The sequence below is a fragment of the Leuciscus leuciscus genome, assembly GCF_965113295.1.
Source record: "Leuciscus leuciscus genome assembly, chromosome: 2".
In the NCBI taxonomy this organism is placed as follows: domain Eukaryota; kingdom Metazoa; phylum Chordata; class Actinopteri; order Cypriniformes; family Leuciscidae; genus Leuciscus; species Leuciscus leuciscus.
The window spans coordinates 35,385,543-35,405,028 of NC_138726.1; the positions used below are offsets into that span (position 1 = coordinate 35,385,543).

The 19,486-nt window shown below is 38.5% G+C and overlaps 1 protein-coding gene across 2 annotated transcripts; it reads right to left on the reverse strand.

The window, feature by feature from the left end:
• Positions 1-417: 417 nt before the first annotated feature.
• On the reverse strand, positions 418-17,572 carry lrp3 (low density lipoprotein receptor-related protein 3). Of its 2 annotated transcripts, none has more exons than XM_082148200.1 (9): positions 17,514-17,572; positions 16,819-17,092; positions 13,894-14,032; positions 11,965-12,170; positions 10,054-10,448; positions 9,333-9,554; positions 7,177-7,649; positions 5,084-5,216; positions 418-4,327 (listed from the first exon to the last, which is right to left on the reverse strand). In XM_082148200.1, the coding sequence occupies exons 2-9, from the start codon at positions 16,901-16,903 to the stop codon at positions 3,488-3,490; spliced, it is 2,493 nt and encodes an 830-aa protein (XP_082004326.1). In that variant the 5' UTR covers positions 16,904-17,092; positions 17,514-17,572; the 3' UTR covers positions 418-3,487. The 2 variants fall into 2 exon arrangements, with proteins under 2 accessions (XP_082004326.1, XP_082004325.1); XM_082148199.1 differs by having other exon boundaries at positions 17,247-17,566.
• Positions 17,573-19,486: the final 1,914 nt, after the last annotated feature.

Below are 19,486 nucleotides of genomic sequence, written 5' to 3' on the forward strand. Positions count from 1 at the left end.
ATTTCGAAGGTCGCATTTGTCGGTTACATGTCATTGAGGGCTGCCTCGTTTCAGAATTGAAGAATTTCAGCTGCCTCCATTATATTGCAAAGAAAGAAATTACAATAATTTATGCTGCACAAGAAATAACAGTCAATTTTATGATTATTACTTTTCTGAAATCCATGACGTATGCGGCCGGCAAATGCGACCTCCGGAGGGCGCAGCATTGAGACACAACTTACAGTACATTACAGAAACATACAAACTCTAGAATCTGTTTAGTAACTATAGTGAAGGTTAGGATCTTAACTTCTGACAGGAAGTTTCTGTAATATGGCCCCTGGTCTATATATGCTAAAGGGCTAATTGTGTTCTTCAGGGAAGATTATGTTTATGAATGACTCAATTCAGATAACACATAAATTGGTCGATATCTAATGGAGAAATGTGCGTTTAATGCAAGGTACAAGTAAACACAAAGTACTTTTCATCCATCCAGGAAATGAAATTCATCAAAACCAAACATGTAGCCACCTTGACCATTACCACACATACACAACCAGTTTGGAAGGGGGAAAAAATCTAAATGTTAAAAATATTTACAAAAGGCAAAAATAGACTGCAATGAAAAAAGGAAGAGAGAAGTCTGTCCAGGGCAGTGGTTCTCAAACACAGGCCCCCAGTAAACTTCCAAGGGGGCTGACTTAAAAATTGTAATTATATGAATATAACTTAATTAAAAGGCTAAACACACACAAAATCAAAATAATAATTATTTTCCCTTTATACATATTGTTGATATTAAAGTTTAAACAGTTCTAGAAACTTGTGGAAACACAAACTTAATCTTGATTAATTAAATATTTCAAGACCGCTAGTTTTTGTTATAAAAATGGGAGTCTTCAAATGTTGTGTTACACAATGGATGGTCTCTGAGTCAAAAAGTTTGAGAACCACTGGTCTATAGGTTTCAAGCTGCTGGCCGAATAACCCCAAAGACTTTACTGTGGCTGTATCTGCTGATTGATCTCTTCCATTGAATTTTGTGTGAATTATTCAGGACATAAAGGACACCATTTAAAAAAATGTCAAAGAAATAGTCACAGAAACTTCAAGCAAGTGAAGTATTTTAGAAGTACTTTTTTTAAGCCATTTAATTAAACCCAGAAAATGCACGACTTCTCTAATGGCACTGAATCTAAATGTTTAACATTGTAATAAAACAAACTGTATAAAATCTGTCGATCTCTGAAATGGCACATTCTTGAACCTCTGTGATCAGAGATCCTCCAGCCTGAGCATGGAGAATGGAGGAGATGTGTAAAATAACAGGCAGTCGGCCAGCAGAGAGAATGAGAAGAAGGAACATACTGACCCTTCAAAGATGGGACCAGCTTTTTAGTTCGATTAGTTCTTATTTCCAAGCTTGGACCAGGACCAAGTGTGCTAAAGCAGCAAGTATGACTTACACAGTGTATGTGGCACTACATTTAAAAACAAGGACATACATTCATGGAAAAGGCAGCGACGTAATCTTACTGGCAAAAAAGTCCCTCAAGTGCTAAATGCATGAATGCAAATGAAATTGAAAAACAAAGACAATAACTGGTGTGAGCTCAAACACAAATGTGATATTGAGTCATTTTCCAATGACTCTGTGATGTCCTGATGACTTCAGAACTTCAGACTACAGCTTAACAAAGTAATCCATGTTAACTGCTTCTCTCTCTCATTAACCATTATACAATCCCTGAGTTCTGGGGGTGGGGGGGTGGGGGGTACTCGACATAGGACTCGTGTCATTGCTGGACCTGCCATTATATTACAAAACAAACCTTAAAAGATGATATATATTATCGCTAAATTAGCACAATGCTCCAGTAGCCTTGAGGGTATAAGATCTTACACTACCGTTAAAAAGTTTGGGGTCAGTATTACTTTTATTTAGCAAGGATGCATAAAAAACATTACTAATTACAGTTTTTACAGCAGCCTTGGTGAGCATAAAATACATCTTTCAAAATCATTAAAAAAAAAAACTCACTGACCACAAACTTTTGAACAGTAGTGTATATATATATATATACACGTCTATAAAACGTAGAGCACAACCAACAAACATTCCGATCTGATTGTGTAAAGCATAATTGTGAGACAACTGTTTACTTCAGATAAAAATGTAACTAAAAATGGGGCGAAAAAATAGTGCTGGATTGTGACCATCTGTAGGCGACACGGTGAATCTCTTATAAGGCGTTGGGGAGGTAAGAGGAGATCTCTGAAGTCTTTTCAGACTTTCTGAAGGTCAAAGTAGAATGTTATTGATGAGAAGTAGAGATTCAGGCATATGAAGTTCTGTGTTATTGATATGATATTCTATGAGGGATAGTATTTATGCACATATGTGTGCTTTAGTGTTGTAGCCACATTTATTATGTTTTTTGGTGATTTCTAGCATGTGAACAATCATACTGAATGCTGGAGCTGAACTGTGAGATCATCTAATCAAGTATGACCAAAGAAAAAAACTGCAGTGTCTGAGCTAAGGTCGACTCCCCGGTGTTCTACTCTGACGGCAAACATTCTGCAACTACAAGGCTCCAAATCTGCAAGTACACTACCATTCAAAAGTTTGGGGTTGCTGAGATTTTTTTTTTTTTTTTTTGAAAGAAGTCTCTTCTACTCACCAAGGCTGCATGTATTTAAACAAAAATACAGTAAATCAGTAATATTGTGAAATAAAATAGTGAAATATCATCACAATTTTTAATAACTGTTTTCTATTGTAATACATTCCTGTGATTGCAGAGTGTATTTTCTGATCCTTCAGAAATCATTCATATATGCTGATTTGCTGCTCAAGAAAGACTTATTACCGTATTGTCAATGTTGAAAACAGCTGTGCTTTTTTTTCATTAAATTCTAGAACAGCATTTATTTGAAATTTTTGTAACAATGTAAAAGTCTTTATTGTCACTTTTGATCAATGTAATGCATCCTTGCTGAATAAAAAATCAATTTCTTTAAAAAACAAACAAATTCTAACCGACCCCAAACTTTTGAACGATACTGTATGTTTACATACACTTCAATTTCAGTCCAACTAAAGCGATACTTTGTCTTTTTCAAATGTCATGTAAACGCTTTAGCCTGACTGAAATAATACCAGTCTGTTTTTTTGCAAAGTCAGACTAACAGACCCAGGCGTGACTGTATTTCGGCTTCGTCCAGCATGTATACACGCTATCCAGACCACAACTGGCCTTGTGACATTTTCCAAAAAACAGAAGTGACGCTCAACATGTATTTAATCCTTCAAATATTTGCATTCAAATTGTGTTATATATACAGTCAGATGAAGTCTGTAGCTCGACTATGCAAAAAGCTTCATTATTACGGCGCATGTAAACGTACTTTATGACTCTGGATGGAAGGCTGTTGGTTGAACCTGGTAAGGCTCACTGTGTTGGCACAAAATCAGAATAGGGAGGCTGATAAAGGCTTCTCAGTGCACTAACAGAATCTCATCCTCTTCTTCCTCACTAGTTGTGAGTCTGCAAAGCCTGACACAGTCACCAGGAACATCTTCCGTTCCTGATGATTTCCTGGAGTGTCCATGAGCATCTGTGAGCGAGTCTGTGTGTGGTTTTCTGAATGCAGGAAAGCTCCTCTGCTCCTCAGACTGACCGCTGGAGGACGTGGGTGACTCAGGGGAAGAAAGCGGCGAGATGCCCACAGAGGTGTAGCGTAGGAGAGAGACTCCTCTGAGCTCTGCAGCCAGTTCCTGCACCAGCCGTCTGGAGGATCTCGACCGGCTCGTTCTGCGTTTGGGGCTATCGGGGGGTCCAGGGGGACTATCGGCATCTTTTTGTTTTGGGGAAATGCCCTGTTTGGATCTCGCTCTCATCCCCTCTGAACATCTGTCATCTTCATCATCTTCGTCCTCCAGGGTGTCAGAGGTGGAGCGGGGCGAGCTGGGCGAGGGCAGAGAGAGAGGAGAGGCCGGAGACTCTCTGTCAGGTAGGCAGAGGGCCTCAGTGTGAGCCTGCAGCGCCAATCCCAGCGCCACCGTCGAACAGGACGGCGGAGTCTGTCCCGCACTCTCTCGAGACTCCTCGCCGCCATCGTCCGCTGTGTTGTAGCTGTAGAGGCTCAGATCGGGGTGTGCGTTTGTGTGCGTGTGACCCGGAGGCGTGAGGAGAGGGATCTGACCCCGTAACCGAGAGCCACGATGGAACAGGCGATTCCACAGACGACCAAGACGCCGCCGTGACGAGGAACGACGAGAGGAGTGACGGCGAATCTGTCTCCGCATAGCCGAGCGGAGATTCTGCAGGACAGACGCCTGAGAGAGAGACAGAAAATAGAGAAACAGACTCTATCAAATAACTGTCAGTCATTCAGTTGGACTCTCTACAGTTACTATAGAGACAGCGTTTGCCTGTTTAATCACATGATGCAAACTCCCGTACTTGCCGACAGGCCGTTGAATAATTGAAGAATAACGCTTACCACTGCTTAAGACATTGTTCAGATGTTTTATTTCAAGACATTTGTTTTATGTTCTTAAATACTCTAGTGTGAGTAGAACTCATTTCTTACGCATCTTATCTTAAGCCCCTTTTACTAATTTGTAGAGCTAAAAATACGCAGTCCTTTAAAAAATGTCATATAGCTTTTCAGTTGAGAACATTTTTATCATATTGTTTGCCATATTTGTTTGCTTAGGGTCTTTGTGGGTTTTGTGGAATCTTAACTGAACTGGCACAAAGGAAGTAGAATTCACTGAATTACAATTCAGACAAACCGGTAAAGTCATTCTGAGAAATAAAGCATTTTTTCATTTTAGGTCTAAAATTGCATTCAATAGAATATAAAGAGGAAATAAGGAAATAAATTAAATACAAATTTGTTTTTCAAATAAACCAATCTGCAAATCTTTTTAAACTTTCAGACAAGACATTGTCAAGCCATTATTCAAACTTTCTAGTTAAAAATGACACTTATTGAAATTTCTTTTAATTTCAGCTCATTTAAACTGAAATTTTAATTGCAATCCTTTATACTACTTCAATTCAAATTCAATGTCATATTCACACACCTGTGTGGGGTTGTAGACTGGAAAGTCATCCACGGGAGGTATGAGACCTTGAGCTATCAGTTGACCATAGGAGGGCGGAGCCTCCCTCTGAACAAACTCCGCCTCTAGTCGGGTCATCTGGGTTTCAAAAGCTCTAATGAGAAAGAGGGACATACAAAGGCTTTTTAAAAAGGGAAGCTACTGAACACATGCAGGCAAGGGTATCTCTCTAGAATCTCCAGGCGCTGTTAACCAGCGGTACTTTGACAGTTTGATGAAGTGCAGGTATTTTGGGTGCTGCTGTGTCTTTACAAGGCTAACTAGAGAAAAACAGCACATCATCCCCCAAAGCAACAAATGGGCTGTTGCTGGAGATGCAGCATCACTTTGTTTTGTTTAAAGTGAAACAAGAGAGTCATAGCCTGGGAAAACCCAGACAACTTCCGGCAAATTCAGATTTGCTCGAGAAGTAGTCTGGCAAAGAGCTCATTCAAGCCCATTTCCATGCCGTCGAAATCGCGGCACCAATCAGAAACGTTGAGGCGGGCTTTACACAATGACGATCGCTCTGATTGGTTTTAGGTCTATCCAATTGCGCCCAGAGGCATTTGAGCGACGTCCGTTCAACTTTTAAATGCATTATATTCAAATTGCAAACACATGAGGACAGTCTCCATAAAAGACCCACTGGCAGATGAACGTGCTACTACATTTCTCTCCGAAACGGTAGGAAATTAAATTAGATTTAATAGAGGATTTTTTAACTGTGACACGATGATTGCCAGGGCAGTTTAAGTGACAGGATGCACACGACAGATCCGTCCGATAAAGATGGCGAAGTAGTATGTCCCAAAGCTTGCCTACTTTTTTGCTACACATTCAAAAGTAAATACCTTTTCTTCACAAAAAGAGTACATACTTTTATGGCGTAGTGTAACTTAGGCAAATTGGGACGCAGCATATGGCTTTACACGATGACGATCTCTGATTGGTTTTAGGTCTATCCAACTGCGCCCAGAGGCATTTGAGCGACACCCGTTGGTGACACCCCTTTGGAAATGATTTGTCTATGGAGCTTTGCCAGACTATAACTCAGTTACTACTGAGAATAGTCTGGTTTTAACCAGGCTAAGAGAGTCATCCTTCATTTCATGTTTTCTTTCTTTCTCTCATTGGGACCAGCTTTTCTAACTTTCAGCAATAGGTTTTAAGATTAAAGGACTTTCTGTTTCTCACTGATTATGTGTGTGTCTAAGTAGGAGAATGAACAAAATGAACTGAACTACAGTGTGAATCCATTTAGCACAAAATAAGGAACATTACCAATTAAAAGAAAAGAAAGAATAAAGATTGACGTTCTTGACGTTTTCCAATGTTTTTTTTTTCATTTCTAAACATATTAAGATGTTAGTTCATTTTTTTAAATATACATAAACATTCAAAAGTTTGAGGTTAGTTTTTTTTAAATAAAGTAAAGTAATATTTATAAATAAGAATACTTTTATTCAGCAAGGAGACAGTAAAAGTGAACGGAAAAAAGACAGAAAAGACTTTTACAAGTATTTTGTTTCAAATAAATTATGTTCTTTCGATTCATCAAAGAATTCTGAAAATATATATTATCATTTCCACATAAATATTAAGCAGCACCTACTGTTTTCAACATTGATAATAATAAGAAATGTTTCTTGAGCAGAAAAGTTAGAATGATTTCTGAAGGATCATATGACACTGAAGACTGGAGTAATGATGCTGAAAATTCAGCTTTGCCATTACAGAAGTAAAATAAAAATATTTTGAATTGTAATAATATTTCACAATGTTACTGTTTTGACTGTATTTTGATCAAATAAATGCAGCCTAGGTGAGTTCTTTCAAAAACATATATTTAAATATATTTAAGCAAAAACAAAATTTTGTCAGAAAAAAGAAAATTGCAAATGGGTTAAGAAAAATGACTAAAAATAGAAAGTATTCTCTTGCATAATTTTTATTATCCGATAGATTTAGTTTTATTAAGAGAAAAATACAGATAAAAAAAAAAAAGAATCCAGGAATCACTATTCAGTTCCTGAGTTTAAATGCAGACAGGAAACAGATGGAAATGACCTCACCTGTACTCTCTTGTCCTGAGCGAATAGAGTTTAAAGGCACAACCCAGTGCAATGACAAGCAGCAGCCCGCAGACCAAGCTGCCAATCAGAGCCGCTGTGATCACCTTCCTGGGCACAGACGCCAGACAGTCTCTTTCATCACTGCCGTCGAGACAGTCCTCTTGCCCGTCGCACCGCCACGTCTCAAAGATGCACAGGTTGGTTCCGCAGTGGAAGTTTCCAGGCTGGCAGTCAAAACAGTTTTTCTCATCCGAGCCGTCGGGGCATTTCTTCTGGTTGTTACACCTCTCAGAAGCCGAGTAACACGCCCCACTGCCACCCTCGCAGGGATACTCTCCTGGCTGGCACAAGGGGCAGTCCTCCTCATCTCGCCCCCCAGGACAATGCCAGTAGCCATCACAGCGCTGCAGCTCAGAGTAACAGCCCTCGTCTGTGCCACATGGATGCTCACCTGGAAAGCAGTATCCCTTAACCTGCAGAGACAGGGGTGGAGGTTAAACACCATTAGTGTCACAGTGTCATAAACTGTAGTAAGCACAAATTATTTCAACTGACAAATTATTGTTTTGCTTATGGATATCTAGTTAAAGCTGCATTGTGGAACGTTGGCCTCTCTATCGCCATTTGTGGTTAAAACATTTAACTGCAGGTTGTGCATTGTTTTTTTTGTCGGTTGTGTTTCTGCAATAGAAGAACTAATCATGTAAACCTCAAATTTCCTCCCAAATTTCACCCAACCACTTAAAATACATAACTTATTTTCAACTGATTATATTTGGGGTTGATAGCCTTTTAAAAAAATTTTTTTTGAAAGAAGTCTCTTATGCTCACCACAAGGCTGCATTCATTAGATCAAAACATGAATATTTTAAAATTAAGCAATAAGCCCCGCGAAGCTGTGTTTTACAGAGGATTTAGAATAGCTAAGGGGCGTTGTTAGGGACGACGCGGAGTATAACGCTTTTATAAAATGGTTACTCCATAAAAATATTCATTTTAATATTTATTTTATTCATAAAATAAACACCAGCAACAAAAAATATAATGTTATAACCACTGATCTATATAATGACATTATATAGATCAGTGGTTATAACACATTTATTCCTCCGCCAAGCAATGTAGTTCCAAAGAGGTTGCCAAGCAACACATGCATCAACAAAGAATCACAAACAGCAGTTGCGCAGTAATACTAATGTATGCAGTCACAGGTGTATGTTTGTTGAGTAATTTACAACGGCTTTGAACGTGGCTCAACCAATCAGAATCAAGGACCGGAACTATCCGTTTTATAATTTTACAATTTAAAATAACTGTTATATTATAAAATGTAATTTATTCCTGTGATGGTTTTCAGCAGTCATTAATTCCAGTTTTCAGTGTCACATGATCCTTCAGAAATCATTCTAATATGCTAATTTGATGCTCTACAGTTTAACAGTTGTGGTGCTTAAAAGTTTTGAGGAAATCAGAATACAATATTACAGGATTTTTGATTAATAGAAAGTTCAAAAGAACAAAACTTAAAACTGTTTCAAACATCAAGCTTTTATAACTACTTCAAACATAAACTACTTCAAACTTCAACCTTTTAAAATACTGCATCTGTTTGTCTTGACTTTTTTACAATCTATTTTGAAATTGAAATCTTTTGTAAACATTGTCAGTGTCTTTACTTGACCCCTTGCTGAAATAAAAGTATTAACTTCTGTGCCTCAAACAAACACTAAACATCATTCAAAGACTTGTTGCCATTAACTTGGCAGACTTGGGCAATTCTAGTGATTATTTCATTCTAAAAAGCACTTTGTTTACACAAGTAAAAACTACTTTGTTTCTAGGTGGAAAACATCTGTGTGCCCTAGCCCTTGTTGCATTTAGCCAAACAACAATAAGATTAGAGCTTGTCAGATGGAGGAAGTGTTTTCTAGTTTTGTGAATTTGTGTGCTGTCAGTGAATGGACTGTGGTGTGAGGCTAAGACAATACAGATGCATGACCATACAGATGAATGCAAGCACAGAAAGACCAGACAATTCTACACTGTACTGATGCAAAGTATTCCAACAACACAGACAATATCAATGAAAAATGGAGTGCATAATTTATCAGCAGGAAGCATACAAATGATCATTAGCATCACAGGGAATAAGAGACCTGGTAGGTGGCATTGAATCCATGTCCAGGGCTGTGTGGTTTAGCGTGGTAGAAGACGCTCATCTGTCCCTGGGAAGATTCCAGCAGAGCTCGTCTGTGGTTATTATGGTGAGAGAGACTCTGCAGAAGGCGTTCTGCACGCTCTCCCAAACCATCGTAAACACGCACAGAGTCTCCCACACCCAGCTGTAGGTCCACCTGCAGCACCAGCGGCTTTGGGTCCTGAAGCAAAAACAGTCACGAGGAACACCATAAGTGATTTGATAATACTTGCAAATTCCAGACTGGCAAACAAAGTGACTGGGGGAACTTTTCTTACATATATTTCTTGAAATCAGCAGAAAAGTATGATATTAGAAATAGAACTACATGCTGTTTGGGTAGCAACATTGTTTTGAAACAACACCAATGCCTATGGTAATTTCCTTAAATGTAAAATGACAACTTTACAGTTCAAATAATAAATGTTTTGACAAAGTTTTATAAAATGATGAACCACATGATTATGTATGCTCCTGGTCTGAACAAAAACGGCTTGAATGAAAATGCAAAATCACTCTCTCACAGTAGGTGGTGCTTATGGAAAAACAGAAATACATACAGTAAGTTACCCATGTACACAAAGAATTTTTTTTTTCATAATTGCAATCATTCAATGTTATAAAGACAAATTTTGCAGAAAGGCAGCTCAAAATAAGAATGACTGAGATTCTTATCGTACTTGTGTGTCCAGGAACCACGTGCAGTGAAGATCTGTGCCGCTGCTCCTGTTTGGACGGAAAAAATCAGGTGAGGCAAACGTCCCGTAGAAGTTGACTAAGCGTTTTCCACAGGACGTGTCGGGGCAGTGGGACTCGTCAGATCCGTCAGGGCAGTCCCGGGCTCCGTTACAGCGCAGAGACACCGGCAGACAGCGGGTAGATTGGATATCAGAGCACTGCAAGGTGCCTGGCGGACACAGACTCACCCGGGCGGATGTGGGTGGGGCGGCACAGATCCTTTCATCTGTATTGTCTCCGCACTCATCCAATCCATTACAGCGCCAGGAACGTGGAACGCACTTACCGTTTCCACATAAATATTCATCGTTCTCACAACTACTCTGACCCAGTCGACCTAACGAGAAAAAAACAGACAAGAGAGAAGAAGAGATTTGAGTATTTTGCACACGTAAACACTGACACTGTTGAAAAAGGCCAATCAAATCTACCCACTCTGCAGATGGTGTTTGCCTGGTGACAGCTTAACAAACACAGCCGTTCAGTATTATTGATTGAACTGCACCTCTAAGGAAAATGCACAAACACAGCATTTCACCCCCCCACACACTCACTCACTCAATGACATGTACACATGCCCTGTAGAGTTGAGTAATGACAGCCCATTATCTCCTTCATCTTCATTAGCTACATATTAGATCTAATCAACAGTGGAGATCTATCTAAAACGCACTGAAAGAAGTGCTATCCAAATATGCACATCAATTTTCATAGTACATTATGTAACATTAGCGTTTATCACGGCTCTATGGCCATACACTATTGATCTGCTAAGCCTGCATTTGCCTGGTCAATCTGTGCTTATGGTAAATCTATATGCCGCGGAAAGAGTCTTCGTGATTTAGCTGCTTTCTAACGCAGGAAGAGAACTAAATCTGATGAAATATTTCAAACTCAAAAGAAAATTAATAAAGTATAATAAAACTATGCCAAATCATTTTGTATTAAACCCTAGAACACAAAAGGATAATATGGCATCACCACTTCTTCTGAACACTGTTTGAAGATTTAAAGTATTAGTTTACACACAAAAAAACGAAACATTTGAATAATGCACACAACTTCTCTAAGGATTAGTGTTCAGTAAGATTTTTGTTTTGTTTTTTGTTTTTAGCAAGGATGCATTAAAACAGTAAAGACATATATAATGTTACATTACAAATTCTCTTACATTTTACATTACATTTACATACATTTGCAATACGTTACATTTCTGTTTCAAATACAACTTATATTCAATTCATCTAAGAAAAAGAATTAAGAAAAAATGTCATGGTTTTCACAAAAATATTAAGCATTTCTTGAGCAGCAAATCATCATATTAGAATGATTTCTGAAGGATCATGTGACACTGGAGACTGGAGTAATGATGATGAAAATGAGCTTTGCCATCAACGGAATAAATTACATTTTAAAATATATTACAATATAAAGCAGTTATTTAAACTGTAATAATATTTCACATTATTACTGTTTTTATTGTATTTTTGATCAGTTGCATGAAAAAAATCGTAGCGCCCTCAAACTGTTGACATTTGAGAAGTTTTGAATGCCGACATGCAAACACATGCATGTGTGCATTCAAAACTTGCTAAATGTCAATTGGTCACAAGAGACACAATAACCAATAACATGACACCAGATTTGAATATAGGGCACGAGTTGCATTGACTACTTTTATTGTATAACACACCTTTATATATATATATATAAATTTTTCTTTCATGCTATGATTATGTTTCATAGAAGAAAAACAGTTTTATGGGTTTGGACCATAATATGATGAGATGTTTGAGTGAATTATTCTTTGAATAGGCTCTAATGGAACATATGCACACTCTAAGCTCACTCACCTCGTATATAAGACAGTCTGAAGCCCTGTGCCTGTCCGGAGCTGTTGGCCTGAGAGTGGAAATAGACCCAGACTCGTCCTCTGGAGGAGATGAAGGGAGGAGGAAGAACTGAGCCACAGAACCGATACTCAGCTTTCCATGTGGGGCCGAGCAGCAGCCAGTCCCCCCTGCATTCCCCCGTGTCCTCCACATCAAAGCTGTGAAAACTGGACACGGTAAACACATGGTGCTTAATGTATGCGATGGAATTGCATACTTCCACTGTACAATAATGTACAAGAACACTTCCAAAACAATATCATCAAAAGAAGTATGAGAGCCACAATAAATGAGTTGCTAAAAATATTTACAGAAAATGTCAAATTAATGTTCTAAAAATACAAAACAGCTTTTGCAGAATCAATGCATAGCAGTGATTTGTTTTCTTCTCTTTGAATAATATTTGTTTTAACCGTTTTCACAATAAATGGGTCAATCTTACTTTGCAGCATGTCCCCATTTCATCTTTTTTAATGTATATGATATACATTACTGAACTGCACTATCATTAAAATCAAATCTCAGCCTGGTCTAATGTTCTGTTGTCCCAGCAGTAGTCTGTATAGTCATTAAAATACAGACATTCAAACCTCCTCTGGCTGTCAATCAAATGCACACACATACACATTATGCAAAGCCTCTGAATATTTCAGACAGGACTCAACCATAAGGATGACCTGGGGCCAGTGCCAGAGAGGTTTGACAGTTGGCAGAACCATCACTTCACTAGTGCTGCAGTGTCTTATATTTGGTGATCATAAACAAGTGTTTTTATCCCCCACAAACTTAAATGTTTAGTTTTCTGTGATATATTAACCATTGTTGTGAAAACTGCTGATGTTTGTCTGGCTGACACAGATGAGGCTTTGTCAAAATTGTAACAATGACTTGTGATAGACTCAATACCACACATTTATAGAATTATAAAAAAAATCTCTGAATACCATCAGTTTCCTTTCCAGCTATAATTAAATGTACATTAAAATACAAATAAATTATTAGATACTTAAAATATATATATATCTAACAATACTTTTAGTTTTTTGCTTTCTAACAAATTTTTACACTGGTACTACAGAAAATGTCAGCAGTCAACTGTCAAAAGTCAACTAGATCAGTGAAAGAAATCCTTAATTTATATTCTCCATCTCATCTTAGTTTTAGATGAGTGGGTTGAGATTTTCTATATGCCAGTCTGTCTGAGGCAATGTGAGAAATCGGTTTGATAGCATAAATACCTCTACTCAGCTTTTAGACGATGAGTAATTAGCCAGAATGGAGTAAAAGAAATGATCAGAACTATTATCCTTTTCCACCTTAGGGTTTCCTCCAAGAACAGATCTCTGAGGAGAATTGGGGGATGATGTCATGCTTTTAGATTAAATCATTACATTAAAGCAGAGTCAAAGCCCAAACACACACTCACAGCAGTGGTATGAGAGGCGAGAAAAAGTACATTATAAAATCCCTGCAGTCAGCTTAAGCAATACAGCAGTCTATGCGCTTTCAAACGGAAGACTACACAGACCAATATACATGCTGCGCACTTGCAAACAGGCTCATAAACATTGAAATGCACAAAACAGTTAATTAGTGTGAAAGAAACCTTACATTGTTTTTGGTCTGGAAATATCATACATTCAATTGACTAGTAAAAGCTGTTAAGGGCCCTAACAGAGTGAAAGTTGTCATGACAAATTGTTGTTAATGAACAACACCATTTCTTGCAGAGAGGAGAAATGCTAATTCGCAAAACATTTCCAATATCAAGATACCATGAACATGACAGCGGCTGAACAGGCACTATAATCTTGTAATGTATCATGTTAATAGGAATAAACAAGACACTGCTCAAAAATCACCACAGCGAGTCTGCTTGTGTGCGTCTACCTTATTGTGATCACATCTCCACGGCTTCCCTGTATATTCCAGCTGCAATTCACTCCGGCCGGGTAGTTGAGGGGCCATGATGGGCTGTAGATCACTCCTCTCCTCTCAGTGTGTAACTCCACCTTACCGCCACAGGCAGCTGAGGAACACGCACAGAAGACATGGGCATTGTTTGTGTGTGACCACAGCTGTCACACTGTGATTGAGATGGCATCAACACATCACATCAGCCTTTATGGATTCCTGAGTGCATGGTAGGTACCTGTATATATGATTTATGTATAGAATTTGATCCACTCACTCAAGAGGGATCAGAGAGAGACACACAATACTCAATTTAGTGTGGAAGTGTGTGAGAGTGTGTGCTAATGATTACGCATTTGGACAGAAACACAATAAGACAAGGAAGAAATAGTCTGGGAAGCAACAGAAACAGTCCAGAAAGAAACAAAGTGCAAATGAGTGTATAACCATACACTGGTTTTTTTTCTTTCTCATACATCATCTTTTTCTCCTTTTATCTATACTGAATCACTGTAAAGTCTATTTAAATAAAAAAGGATAGTACAGAACTGTGTCTATTTATGCGTGTATAAATTTAACATCTGTAAAGAAAGAAGATTTAGGAAGTAAATGTTTATCAAAGGCAGGTTCAAGAAAGCTGTGTGTCTTCAACACACCTTGATAAATATTTGTGATTACTAGATTTTTACTATATAACCATTTTAATGTTTGCATTTAATTTATTAGTAGTAGTAGTAGTAGCAGTGAAAAATAATAATAATACTTTGAGTTTTCAGTCATTTGTCATTACTGGGTTTTTAAATATTGTATATAATATATATATATATATATATATATATATATATATATATATATATATATATATATATATATATATATATATATATAAATTATTATTAATAATTCTAATTTATTTAGGGCTGAACATAAGAACAACAACATTTCTCAATAATATTTCCATGACTTTTTGTCAGTAATAGAAATTGCAATATTAAAATTCCCTTATATTTCCTCTGTTGGTGTGCAGTAAGATCCCTGAATATAAACGGCAGCACATCCCTAACACTTGTTCATTACCCTGCAGGGTAAACGGCCATCTCTCATACACCCAACGACAGTGTTTACTCTACATATGATGATGTCTAGGGGCGGTTGAATGCCTTAGGCAAAGCTAGAAGAGCAGAAGCTAACACTCTGTTCTTTGTGTGAGAGAACAGGAAAGGGATCAGGGGAATCCCTGCAATATAAGCACAAATCATTTCTGAGTACTTTTAGATGTTGAGTCTCAACTCAAGGCTCATGATCACCTCACTGACATACTTATACATCCCCAGATACAAAGAGCACACATAACCTGAACTCAGATCAGTCTTACCTATATTCTTTCTGTATCTTTTTGGCTGCTGAAAAATTTCTGCTTTGTTTCTCTCTCCTCCAAAATTACATTCTAGCAAATCCCCTCTACACATAAATGAGAACATTTTGTTGTTATTGTGATGACTGGCACAGTTTTTTTTTTTTTTTTTTACTACTGCAAACTATTACAGTAGATGAACATCTTTATTGTCTTCATTTACCAGACAGAACATTCTCTAAAAGGAAAATGTGTCAATATCAGACAGTGATACACAAATTTAGTATGAATAAGATGCCTGGTTACAGGATATCTGTAGTCAAAGAGAACGGCTTGTATGTGCGTGGATGAGAATGATAAAGAAAGAGAGAAGAAGGTCCCTTTGTCTGTCTATGTGTGAGACGAAGAGCTCTAGGTGTCACTGGTCCTATCAACACACCCCCACCCCCAACCAAACCCTCTTTTGTCACCACCCCTTCACTGGATACCACCACCTCCAACAAAACACACACATTCGTCCTCTTTCTGTGCTTCTGTCTCTGATATGAGAGGATCTGCTAGGTAAAAGCAGATGTCTCTTTCTCACATATTCTCTCTCTTCTAGCTGTGATTGTTTGTTGAGCGTTTAGCTTACATCAACAAATCATGTGTTTCTTAAGAAAGCCTAGAGTGCTGTCTAGGAATAGATTGGGGGTTGAGTTCAGATCCCCAATACTTGGCAGACTGTGAAACCGTTGCTTTAGCTTTAGTCTAGTTGTGGACATAAGAATGTACCCTCAAAACTGATGCTCAGAATGCTGAGGAAGTAGAAAAGGTCACTGTGCACTAGTCATCACTATGTTATCAGATTATCTAATCAAAACAGTATTCGAAAATATTTTTTTTTCTCTCTACAAGAAGCCAGCCAGTGATGGTTTGTTGGACTTATAGGTGCTGGGAGATGCTGGTGCTCAGCAGGTTTAAATGGTCTCTCAGTTTGACCTGCCGAAAAGTGTCACAAACCCCTTTAAAACTAACAAACAAGACTGGGAGAGCAGCAAACCATTTTAAAAGAGTTGAAACTGTTTTTTTCAATTAAGTGGTAACCGATATGTGGTTTCATTTATAACAAGGTGTGTAGAACTGCACGTAAACAACTTAATTTGCTTTTTATCCATGAAAGACTGCACAATAACACAAATTTGTCAAAACAATTCACAATCTGCCAGTCGGTCTTCGAGGAGATCAGACTGATAAGGCCCTGTTTATAACTGTCATGGCAACAAGCCAAACGCTGATCTGTCCTCCTGGATTTTCCCTGTATGAACGCTGCAACACCTGCGCGCGCCGCTTAACCTTTCTTTGTCATCGGTGCCATTCCCATACTCCAACCTATAATCACCTGCATCAGGTCTTAGGAGTGAAATAACATTTAATATCATTCTGACACGTGGGTGATATATATATATATATATGTGTATGTGTGTGTGTGTGTGTGTGTGTGTGTGTGTGTGTGTGTGTGTGTGTGTGTGTGTGATAATATCACAATCCCTAAAAAGTCTACTTACCCACACAAACCCAAGCCCAACGCAGACAAATCCATTTCATAAGGTAAAGCCGAATCGAACCGATTCTCTCCATCATCACCGTCATCTTCTTGTTGTTCACAGCTCAAGTCATTTCCTCATAATCCAAATCCAGATATATATTTTTTACCACGTATCTCATGTCGGTTTCACGCTTACGGTCGATTTAACTTCTTGCGCGAGCATCAAAAGCGACGTCTCTCCCTGTTTTCGAGCGGCTCCTCATTGCGCTGAATGGAGGGAACGGCAGAGAGACCTTCAGGGGAGAGACGCGATTGGAGGTTCAGGGGGGACAACATAGGATAGGACACACACTGATTCTTGAGGCGAACACTACACCTTTTGACATTTACTAATCACTATCTTATCTTTGCATAATATACGAACGAGTAATAATATCGTTCCACTACCTCTATAGTGGTACTTGGTGCCAAATTGTCAATTATGTAATAAGCCCTGATGCATGGTGAAGTAATCGCGGCAATGCAGCTCAGTGGACTCCTGTCCATCACAGACTACTGAGCGCATCACATGCGAAACAACACTGCAACACCAAGATAAAATGCAGCTGATCAAACGTTAAACGCCAAAATGGTCAACTTAAATGTAGCGTCTTAACAATCGACCGAGGGTACTCTTGTAAGACATTCTGCTGTATGCTAATAATGTACACTGACATTTTTTCCTGAAATTTGCCTTGGTTTGTTTTCATGGTTTGTCTGGGGGAGACTCACTCACCAGCTGTGAGGTCTGTGGCAGTGAAAGCCTGCACTCTCGTGGACGGAGGGATGCATCGTTGCAAAGCATGGCGTGCGCGCCATTTTCTTATTTACATGCTTGCTGAACAATACCATATCATATGAGAGCCATTTTAAATATTTCTGCACAGATTGGTTTCAAAATACAAAAGATTTTGCTCTGCAACGTACATACGAGTTGAATATGTTGCCATATATTTACAGTTTCATTTTAAATGTTTTGTTTTATAGCATATGTTATTGTTTTATACAGCGTTTTGTACCTGAATGTAGCGTTATGCCTGCATGGTACAAAAGGCACCGCTGGGATTCGAACCCAGGATCTCCTGTTTACTAGACAGGCGCTTTAACCAACTAAGCCACGGCGCCGCTATGTGATTGGTTGTTACTTAAGGCATCTGTACTGCAGTATAGACACACTGCGTGTCTATATATTACGAAAGGATTTTCACCGTGTGAGCATGCATGCAGAGGCGATTCTAGAATTTCCATATTAGGGGCCCCAGTCCCCAGTGAGGGATTGATATTTTATATTTTGGTATGCTAGGGTAAGCATGAACAATTTAGTCTACGCCACAAGTCAGTCCCTGAATACTGATGTTATTTCAAATCATTAACTATCGAGCTAGTATTCATTAAGTCTAGATTCATCTTGTCTAGGTTGGCAATGTTTAATCTATTAATCATTCCTTTTTTTTTTTTTTTTTTTAACCAAAAACTACAAATACCTTTACTCTAAGGCTAATGTATGTTTCAAAGTCAGCTGCTGATTTCCATTCAGTAGCCATTTCCACACCCTTTTCTTTTCAGGTGTTTTGCTTCTGGATTTATTATAAAATTCCTATAATAACAAATGTGTGTGTGTGTGTGTATATATATATATATATTATACTTAATATATTGTAATTAAGTATGAAGAATAGCAAGTGTAGGAAAGACACAAAGTCTCATGCCATTTAGATAAAAGGGACAATTTAAAAAATCCATAAAATAAATAAATAAGCCCAGATCTTGATTTTTTTTTTTTTAAATGAAAAAAACATCATGATCGTTTTCTACAGTGTGGCTTCAGTTCAGGCATGTAAAAGTGCTCCATTTTCGCGGGAGGAAACAGCTAACAGCTATCAGTCAATAAATGCATACACAAAGTCCTCTGTTGCTGATGTTGGCGCTGCGCTGAATAATGCAGACTAAAGCCTGGAACTCACCAAGCCGACGGTCGGCCGTCGGGCAGTTTTTGTGTTTTAGTTTTTTTCAGTTTTAGTTTCCTCAGTGTGCTCCGCACCGAAATTGGTCCTCGTCGGCTTTTTTCCGGCCAATTCGACATGTTGAATCGGCGTCGGGCGTCGGTGAAAGAGGGAACTCTGATTGGCTGTTCAGCTTAGTGAACGAGTCAGTGCACGAGAATAATATCAAAACAGCGAGCAAAGTCAAAACGGTACAGATGTTCTAATTAGGCCGCTGTCAGTAGCCTAAAAGAGGCCTAGAAATAGGGTTTCGTTCCACCAAGTGGGGCACTAATTTTTCTTTTGCTCAATATGTTCAACGTTAATAAATGGTATCCAAGCAAAAAGTTCTCCACGCATTATCCTGCAGTTAATGAGAAATTGTAATTTATTGGCGCACTATATTGACTGCGTATTGAGACGTCTAAAACGGTTGAGCTCGATTTTCAACCAATCAGCATCGAAAATGTAAGTAGGTCACAGCCGAAATCAAGCCAATATCACTACGCACATGTAAACAGAGGAGGACGTAAGCAGCGCATCTTCATCTGATAGCGGCGATCAAGCTCGATTAACACCCGTAAAGTGTATTCTTCATGTCGGAAAAGATGGTGGGAAAGGTGGTCCGCAGCCCTTTACTGAAGTCCGATGGGAAAAAATCAAGCA